Source organism: Portunus trituberculatus, chromosome 40 (genome assembly GCF_017591435.1).
Source record: "Portunus trituberculatus isolate SZX2019 chromosome 40, ASM1759143v1, whole genome shotgun sequence".
Classification (NCBI taxonomy): Eukaryota; Metazoa; Arthropoda; class Malacostraca; order Decapoda; family Portunidae; genus Portunus; species Portunus trituberculatus.
The window spans coordinates 16,659,274-16,669,670 of NC_059294.1; the positions used below are offsets into that span (position 1 = coordinate 16,659,274).

Here is a 10,397-nt window from a genome sequence, read left to right on the forward strand (position 1 = left end):
ACCGAAGGAGACATGAAAATATATACAGTATAACAAATGATCACTTTGAGTTTATGAATATTGTAATCTATGAGTATAAAAGGTAAGTATAAGTCTTTTAAGTTCATGATAATCAGGTAAGTATAATTCCAGGCTGTACATAACCATATCAAGTGAGTAAATGCTTGATATATAACAGGTAAGTATAATTCAAGGTTGTACATATCAGTATTAAGTGGATCAGCGTCTTTCCTAAACAGGTAAGTATAAACAGCTGTCAAGTAAAACAGGCATGCATATATGTAATGCATAACAATGCTCTAACTCTTCCTCAATAGTGACGTCACCGTTTAAATGCTACGCAGAGCGTGAAGGGAGATTTAAATGTCCGTAGTGGGCTAGGGAGTTAAAGGCCCCCACGTAAACATTGGTGACGTCATTGCTACTAACCTTTCCTTTTAAACGAGATAGTTTCGGTGTGAGGCGGATTTTCATCATCATCAGACTGCAGGAGCTCATCCAGGGGGAAAGTAATGGTCTAAAATGTTATCATCCACCGGCAGATTCTCTTCCACTTCAAGATCATTGACTTCAGGATTGTTGGTGGCGATCCACCGAGAAGCTTTGCCCTTAGCCCTCGATAAGGAACATCTAAAAAATGTTTCACACCCAATCTGAAAAACAGGAAAAATATCTGAAACTTTTTTTATATGCCTTTTCTCCATAAATGCAACAATAATGACAGTATTTATGGAATAAATGGAAAAGCAGAAAAGAAATATGAAAAAAAATATATATATATATGTAGGAAAATTATTCACTGTAGGTACTATATATCTTACTTAAATATGCATGACTATCATTACAACATATAAACAAATGCACTGTAGCTGGCCAAATGTTTAAAAACCATCTTTTAATCCAGAATAATTTTATCCTCATAGCGACGAAGAGAGCCCAGTTGGGATGAGCGTGGGTCGCCGATTCACGATGATGTTGGAACTACCATCAACGGAATGAATTGACGTCACTAGTAAATTAATGACAAGTCCCTAGAGTGGAGGATTGGCGAACAACCGTGGGTTCGGCCGCGCATGCCCACACGCCCCTGTACGATCTGGCAGCAGGGAACTGGGCTAGCGAGGCCGCCATTGTCTGGGCAGTCGTCGTCACCACCACAACCTCCCACCTGAGACGTACCACCACCACCTTGACGGCGGCGCCTCCTCCTTGCACCAGCTCGCCCTACCCGTTCATCTACTCACTTTAATGTAATTATATTGATTACTTCTCCTTGTTAATGTATATCATTGTTTCTGTGATATTGCATTGTGTGTTTAGTATATGTTTGTATCCGCTATTGCATTGTATTGGAAGTAAATTGATTGTGGGTATTTGTATTTTTCAGAAATACATAACACGTTTTTTCAACGGGAAGTTGATGTATTTAAATATTCCTGCTCTAGTTGGATGGGGTGACCAAGACATAGTCCTTCAAACCGGATACCACCTAAGTGAACCAGTGACCCCTCTATCCCATGTGACGCGTCTCCGGCCTACCCGGCCCCACCTTTGCTTACTGTGACGCGTCTCTGGCCCACCTGGCTTCACCTGTGCTTATTGTGACGTGTCTCTGGCCCACCCAACCCCACCTGTGCTTACTGTGACGTGTCTCTGGCCCACCCGGCCCCACCTGTGCTTACTGTGACGTGTCTCTGGCCCACCATCCTCACCTATGCCTCACGTGACGGTCTTGGCCCACCTGTTCTCACCTGTGACCCGTGTGAAGTGTCCTCACCCCACCTTACCCTTCCTGTGCAACCGACAGTTTTGCCATCTGTACCAAAGAGTAACTCGTTTCTCACCCCATCATGGATAAGCTTGATCCAGAAACTCTCAAACATCGTAGAACAACGGCAAGAAGAAAGGCCACCAAGTTGGTTAACGAGTTAACGACTATTTGGAACCAGAAAGACCAGGGTGACTCGGATGACCTCACGTACACTATCCATCAGGCCGAGACCCACCTCTCTTCGATACAGGAGCTGCAAGAAAAGCTAGATAAACAAGACATCCTAGACGATTCGAACCATGTGGCTGAATTGGACAAGATTGTATTCAATGCCAAACGCTTGCTGACTCATTTGGATAGCCCTCCTACCAACCTAACTAGCGTATCGTCCATCGCGCAGTCGCCTTACTCCATTGGCAAAATCAAGATAAATTTCCAATTGCCTACATTCAAAGGTGATGTTCTCACTTGGCCTGAGTTCTGGAACCTCTTTACTGTGGCGGTACATGATAGCAAGGCTTACTCCCCAGTTGAAAAGCTGGTACATCTTAAAGAACACCTAGACGGCGAATCTGCAAGATCCATCAGAGGCCTGCCCACCACGGGGGACAATTACGACGTGGCAATCCGCATCCTTAAGGAGAGATATGGGAAAGAAAAATTCAGACAAGAGTCAGTGATGGCCAAGCTTCTGAGTATGCCTTGCATAAAAGAAGGGGAAGATCTGCAAGAAAATGAGGACTTTTGTGGACGACCTGACCTCCAACGTCAGGGCTTTGGAGTCACTTAGCATCCCGAAGAGACTTCAGTGGTTTAGATAACAAAAGCCAAACACACCAGGAGGTGGAGACCTTGAAACTTTCCTTGAGTTCTTGGAAGAGGAAATATCAGTAAGACAGCAAACTGCCCAAGCACCAGTCGGGTTCGCACCAGCCTTGGGAGCCTCAGTGCCTACAGCACCAAAGAAGTCTGTCACCAGTGTACTTGCCTCACAACAGCGACTACCAATGAAGAGAGAAAAAGGGATTTGCAAGGCCTGCAACCTTATTAGCCATGGTCTATCAAGGTGCAACTAGTACAAGAAGATGACTGTGGATGATAGATGGAATATAGTAAGAAAGGCAGGTCTGTGCTTCCAATGTCTCGCTCATCATACGTCACTCCATCAGCATGAATCCAGAAACCAACTTTCACCCCACGCCGTTCCGTACCAGCCTACGACGCCTGTTAGTTAGTCAACACTCCCCTACAATAAAGGGCAGAAAAGATGGCCAAATGGAGGAGGTAACCAGAGTTCTAACAAGGCAGTCACATCCCAGAAAGAGACCTCACCAGGACTAATTCGCCACCATGAACTCCAACCACAGTTATACAGTGTATTCACTCGCCGCGCTTGTTATAGCTCTACTACTTTGGTGGTTGCAAAGAACGGTAGTAACTCCCATCTGGTTCGCCTCCTGATTGATGGTGGATCGAATTCTTCATAAATACGGGAGTCATTGGCAGATGAGTTAAAACTGCAGGTGACAGCTTCTGATGCCTTTGCCTGAGTTGGATTTCAAGAGAAGATGGAAAGAATACAAACCTACTACCAAGTTAAGATCACTCTTATGGCTAGATGTGGCAGCCCGGTAGTAGACCTCAGTATGTGGAAGACAAGGCATTTATGTGCCCCGCTACAACTAAGAAAGCCTCCATCTTTTAAGGAACTAGAAGGATGTCTCTTGGCTGATGACTTCGAGGGAGGACCCATTGACATACTCATCGGGACTGACCGAATATATGACATTGTCCTTTGGAATCAGGTTCCTCTAGCAAAGAGGCTTCGTGCCATAGAAACCATCTTCGGGTATGTCATACATGGGAATGCTGGGGAGGCGCAGATCTCGCAACATCATCAGTCTTACTACCGGACGAAGGTAGAAAATCTGTGGAGCTTGGACTGTTAGTATCGCAGACCAAGAGATAGGTGATGTTAGAAACTACCCCACACCGACGTGGGATAAGAAGGAACAGCGTTATGAGATGAACCTTGTGTGGAAGTCTGACGAACGTCCTACATCTAACCTCAGAGCAGCAAAGATAAGGATGGACCTGATGACCAACAGCTTGACAACTGATGGTTTTCGACAGTATGATGAACACCTTGAGGACTTATACCAAAGTCGCATCATCGAGTATTCTCACCAACAGGATCCTAGCTGTTTCTTTTTGTCACACAGAGGTATTCACCGCAACGGAAAATTAAGAGTGGTATTTGACGGCTCTGCTAAGGATGGCTCAGGAAGGAGTCTGAATTCCTACCTTGATCTTGGTGTTAACCTCTTATCTTGCCTCTTATCAGTGATCATCAGCTTCCGCGCCGATCAAGTAGGTTGTCAGAGCGACATTAAGGCTGCCTTCCACCAAATACTCATCAAGGAGGAAGCTCGAAAGTATGTTCAGTTTCTGTGGGCAGACGAAATTCTCAGATTCCAGAGAGTTCCTTTCGGCCTTTCTTGCTCACCCTTCATGCTACTTCAAACAATTGCCACCCACGTACACCAACATCCCATGATCGGACCTGATCTTCGTGGTCGCATCGAGCGAGGCATTTACATGGACGACCTGTGTCTTAGCTTTCCATCAGCAGACAAAGCCGAGGCAAGCTTGAAGCATGTAACTAACATCTTTGTGGATGCCAGCATAGAGCTGCATAAGCTGCGCAAAACTGAAACGCCCTCAGACGAGTCCAAGGTCCTCAGTCTGAAGTGGGATACTGTAGCTGATCACCTTGCGGTAATTATTCCACAGCAGTCAACACACCCGAGTACAAAGAGCGAACTCCTCTCCTTGGTATCAAGACCGTTCGATCCTCTGGGCGTCCTCACACCGTGGTTGATTTGGGGCAAAATTGTGCTGGTGTGGTAGGAGTAAAAACACTTGGGTCTGCTCCTGGTGTTTTATTGATAATTACAATGCTTACTGAAAGCTTGGAGGCTTGGTAGTCGGTAGCGGCCGTGATGAGGCTTGGTAGCGGGCGGCCGTGATGAAACTTGGTAGCAAGCGGCCGTGATGAGGAATTAAGAGTCTAGACCACTGGAGTCAGACGGTGTAGAAGTAAGACTGGCTGTGCAGAGATTACAGCAATGGGTCACAGCACTGCAGAAAGACAGGGCCAGTCAGACAAAGGCAAGTGAGATGCCAGGCGAAGCGTGAGTCTCTCCCCAAGCTGTGTTGGAAGAAGAATGGAGCGCGTGGGTAATCTGCGGAACACCACATGGCTGCAGTACATAGAGTAACAATACTCCACGTAAGAAAGTAGTGTCTATCATAAAATACTATTTCAAGAAACCTGGAAGGACGTCAACAACCAGACTTGGTCAGCACCACTCTCACCTGTAATACAACAAGAAGTAGAAAGATGGTGGGAGGATGCTCTACAGGGCAAGGAGGTGCCTTTCCCCTGCTGGTGTCTTGACCACCTAAGATACAGTGTTTTGTGTTTTTTGTGATGCTTCACAGAAGGCTTATTGTGCAGGAGTCTACGCAGTACACCGCAGGGATTCTCGCATGCTAGTGGCAAAAGGGAGGCTGGCACCGTTCTTCCAGATGTTGAGCATCCAGCATCTAGAGCTATTGGCAGCCTTCATTGGAATCAAACTTATGTGTACCATCCACGAAGCTTTGGATCTACGCAATCCTCGCACCATCTACTGGACAGACTCCGTGAGTGTACTCTGCTGGATCAAAACAAACAAGCCTCTCAAGATATTAAGGAACAGAGTTTTATTCATCCGCCAGCTTTCCACTCCTAACCAGTGGCGTTATGTCAACTGAAACATCAATTCTGCTGACCTGGGAACACGAGGAGTCTTCGTAAGTAACCTGATCACCAACCTGAACTGGTGGAGAGGTCCAGACTTTCTGACACACCTGACCTCATGGGAGTCCAAAAATGCAGATTCAGTCAACGAGTGCGAGCTTAGTGCGGAAGCAAAGCAGGGAATTTAAGAACTCAAAAGCTGAAACGGCCGCCACAGGAACTACAGATTCGGTCATAAAGGAAGTGAACAACACTGTTCAACAGTCTTCCAGCAGTGCTTTCAGCCCCTTCAAGCTGACAGATTGTTTTTCCCTTCGTCAGGCAGTTAACCGTACAGCATACATCCTGCAGTTCATTCACAATGTTCGTCACCAAGCTTCTGAACGCCGAAGCGGACCTTTCAGTCCTGAAGAGAGAGAAGGCGCCTTGCACTACTGGATTCGTCTAGCCTAGAAGAGAGCCTATGGAGAAGAGACCAAATCTTTACGAGGAGGAAGACAAGTGCATTGTCGGTCACCTCTGACAAGAATGAGACCCCACCTAGACCATGAGCACTTACTGAGAACCACGTTAAGAACTAATGAACCACCCATGATCATCCTGCCAGATTTGTGCCATATCACCTCTCTTATTGTGGACGATGCTCACCGTCGCTGCTTCCACCAGGGTACTCGAACAACTCTGGCTCTCTTAGCAGCTGAGTATATGGTGAGGAGGAGGACGGTGCTGCGTGCGGTCAGTGCTTGTGGACGCTGTCGTCGCTACCGAGATCTCCCGTATCTATTGCCAGAGGGAGGTTTACCAGAGTTCCACACACAACCAACACGGGCCTTTGCTAAAGTTGGCATAGATTATTTTGGCCCCATGTACTACATCGACTCTGGAAGAACCAAAGTGTGGGGATTACTGATGTCTTGTGCTACCACACGTGCAATACACATGGAAAATGTCAAATCACAGAGCACCAATGATCTTCAGTTGGCCCTTAGACGATTTTTCGCATTAAGAGGAGCCCCATCTCTCATCATCAGCGAAGTCATTCAGGAAATAATCTAACCAGTTACCACCTTCAACACGTTGGCTCTATATCCCAGAGGCTGTGCCATGGTGGGGAGGATTTTGGGAGCGATTGGTAGCAAGCGTGAAGAGCTCTCTGAAGATAAATCTGCACCCTTGTTATCTGAACATTGACGAGCTGCTCCCCACCTTTTACGAGCTTGCTCTACATCTTAATATGCGCCTACTCATTATGGATGATGGTGGTTCTGCCCTTACTTCCGCGCACTTTGTCTTTGGAGTAACATCAATTCGAGGGATTGTCTCTCCAGCCGTCGACACATCGGTAACAGTAGACAGAGCCTGGTGGAACAAGATAAGAGTATCCAGTCATCTCACCAAAAGGTGGACCCGGGAGTACCTACATATTTTGCGGAATTGGAGTCGCAGCCCTCGTGGGCGGTCAACACGAACACTTCGTGTAGGTGAAATAGTCCTTGTCCACGGGGAATCCTCCAGGGGTCAGTAGCCAATGGCAAGAGTAGAGTCGATGATTCCAGGACGTGATGGGCATCCTCGAGCTGCTATAGTTCAAATGCGTGGAATCAAAACTTGCCGTTCACTGGACAAGCTCTACCGCCTGGAAGCAACACCACCAGACCCTGACTTTAATGACTGTACTCAACTTGAATCCCTTAACTCTCAACATCCAGACAAAGCAGTATCCAACGGTGACGCACCACACCCTGGAGCGCAAGAATGCTCGACCCCATCGATGCACATGACTACTAGGTCAGGAAGATTGGTTTGACCACCTCCTTCAACATAGAAAAAGGACCTGACCCAATCTATGCGAAATCCATGTGTGGATTTCGAGTGGGGAGTATGTTGGAACTGCCATCAACGGAATGAATTGACGTCACTAGTAAATTAACGACAAGTCCCTAGAGTGGAGGATTGGCGAACAACCGTGGGTTCGACCGCGCATGCCCACACGCCCCTGTATGATCTGGCGGCAGAGAACTGGGCTAGCGAGGCTGCCATTGTCTGGGCAGTCGTCGTCACCACCACAACCTCCCACCTGAGACGTACCACCACCACCTTGACGGCGGCGCCGCCCTCCTTGCACCAGCTCGCCCTACCCACGCTCATCTACGCACTTTAATGTAATTATATTGATTACTTCTCCTTGTTAATTTATATCATTGTTTCTGTGATCTTGCATTGTGTGTTTAGTATATGTTTGTATCCGCTATTGCATTGTATTGGAAGTAAATTGATTGTGGGTATTTGTATTTTTCAGAAATACATAACACGTTTTTTCAACGGCAAGTTGATGTATTTAAATATTCCTGCTCTGGTTGGATGGGGTGAGCAAGACAGATATATCCCATTCAGGATATTCACTTTTTACCATCAATTTTCACACACTAAAAAAAAAAAATCATACCACAATGATACTACCATCAATATGTAGCCAAATTATTCCCCTATAATATAATAAAAAAGTCCATATGCTTACCTCCAGTAGTACTGATGTGGCGTTGGGAACGAGCGGGAACTTTTTTGGCAACATTTCACTCTGTTCATGTCTGGAAATACACTGGTCCACTGTGAAGCTTGCCAAGCAAGCCCCGGGATAACTACTGCTCTCTCATTGATCACATTTAAGAAAGAAGGCGTGTCTAACCAGCAGTGATTTGGTGGACCCAATGAGATTGAATTACGAGTTTCCCGCGCCATTGAAAGCAGCAATTATAAGTATCCCAAACGGTGTTCCTCGCAGCTAAACGGTTAAACACTCCTTCAGCTCCAGTGGAGGCCCTGATACCTACTTCCCCCCCGTCTATCCTTTTCAGCAGTAGTCCATCTGTTCCCTGCAGCCTATGCAGACAGACTTACTTGCTGGCTGGAGGTAGAGCACTTCCCCCATAAGCTCTATCAGCACTAGGCTAATACATATTGTTGTGGCACGCTGAGTAGGGTAGATAGCTTTGGCAGCGCTGGCACATTGGTAGCATTGGTTTTGGCTGCAGAGTGGTATAAGGAGTATAAAAGCTGGTCACAGCCTTGCTCTGGGGCTCTTCTTCATCCTTGCTCTCGACGCTTGTCTGCCACCTGCTCTCTTCTAGCTAGTTCTTTCTTGAGGACAAGACGTTGCTGAGACAGCTTTCTTCTGCCGCCTGCTTTCTTTCTTGAGGACAAGACGTTGCTGAGACAGCTCTCTTCTGCTGCCTGCTTTCTCTCCTGAGGACAAGACGTTGCTGAGACAGCTCTCTTCTGCTGCCCGCTCTCTCTCCTGAGGACAAGACGTTGCTGAGACAGAATACGCGACGAGACGCTGTCCTGCCTCCTGTCCCTGCTAGGTTGCGAGACGAGTCCTTCCACTTGCCACTGCCCACCACTGTCATTTCACTGCTTTTGTATATAACTGTGTAATGTAAGTACTCTGTGTGCCACCTTGTACTGTATTGCTTTCTGTGCCAGTAAACTAAAGGAATAGTGCCAAGTGTTTCTTGTTAACCTGCCTTTCTGAGTGAGTCTGAGTCTGGGGTGTGTGTTTGTGCCTCGCTTCCCCTTGCTAGCCACGAATCTTCGCCTAGAAGTATCCCTGTGTCTGTTGTCGATCGTCCTGTGTTCTCCTGTGCTGCCGCTATGGTGAATGAGTTCCTGTTGCGGCTGTGGAGGCTGTGAGGACGTGGGGACGGCGTAACAATATGTTCCACAGGTGGTTCAGGAGATTCGGCATCCTAGAAGTCCTGTCGTGTGATAGGGGCACAAACTTCATGACTGAAGATGTGTGAGCTTTCCTCTCTGCTTGGTGTGTGTAGCTGTGTCTCTTGTCCGCCCACTTCCCCCAACGGTCATGCTGAAGCGGTGGTAAAATCTGCAAAGAGACTCCTGAGAGGGAATGCTGGGTCCAGTGGGTCACTCAACTCTGACGCAGCCACCACAGCCATCCTCCTCTATCTCAATACGCCCTTGCAGGACACTGACATATTCCCTCTGCTCAGCTACTTATGGAACGGCAGCTAAGGGACACTGTACCTGCCGCTATGATGCACTACCACGTCAGCAAGCAGTGGGACTGGATGCTACGACTATGTTTATTAAATAGGCACAGGAAAAGCTATATCCTCAAGGTTCAATAGAGCAGCATACATCTTAACCCCTATCCCCCTAGGCCAAAATGTACGACTACAGAATCAACTAACAGGAAAGTGGGACCGCCTCATCATTGTGATCGACACTCCAGTCCCGCGGCAGTATCTTATATGTCTACACGACAGTGGGCGGGTGTCACTCAGGAATCGCCATCATCTCATGACTGCTGCGCACGACGAGCAACAAGAAGCTAAACCTGAAATTAATGACGGTTCTCAGAAGAAAGACCTTGGTGGTGTCAGTGACAACAGGGCACTACCTCCACCTACCCCGGCACAACTACGATGTGCAAGACATGCTTCTCGCTACCTCACAGACTGTATCCTCCCTTAGGTTTATTTGTTTTTTTATATTTTAGCATAACCCTCCAATTACTTTCACTTCTTTGTTATTTTGTTCTGCTCTGCAGGTTTCGCTGCAATTGAGGTTGGGGGGCAGATGCCAGAATGTTTAAGCACTGTACTCTATTTACGTTCACTTGTTGATTAGGTGCTCGAAGACAATACGTGGCACCTCTGTAAGGTTCATTATTAAAGCATATTGTAAAGCAATAGCTTACCTCAACGCCACTGTGGGCAGCACAAGGTAGTTCAGCCAGAGTCATCATATAGTTCAGACAGGCACTTGTCCACCTGTCGCCTGATTAGTAAACTTGCAGCG

At 47.1% G+C, this 10,397-nt stretch overlaps 2 protein-coding genes across 2 annotated transcripts; both read left to right on the forward strand.

Annotated features, from left to right (window-relative positions):
* The first annotated feature begins 1,850 nt into the window (after positions 1 to 1,850).
* LOC123515856 lies at positions 1,851 to 2,561 on the forward strand. Its single transcript, XM_045274742.1, has one exon. It carries the CDS (start codon positions 1,851 to 1,853, stop codon positions 2,559 to 2,561), a length of 711 nt encoding a protein of 236 aa, XP_045130677.1.
* A 1,235-nt stretch (positions 2,562 to 3,796) lies between these two features.
* On the forward strand, positions 3,797 to 4,681 carry LOC123515858. Its single transcript, XM_045274743.1, has one exon. The coding sequence runs from the start codon at positions 3,797 to 3,799 to the stop codon at positions 4,679 to 4,681; it is 885 nt and encodes a 294-aa protein (XP_045130678.1).
* Positions 4,682 to 10,397: the final 5,716 nt, after the last annotated feature.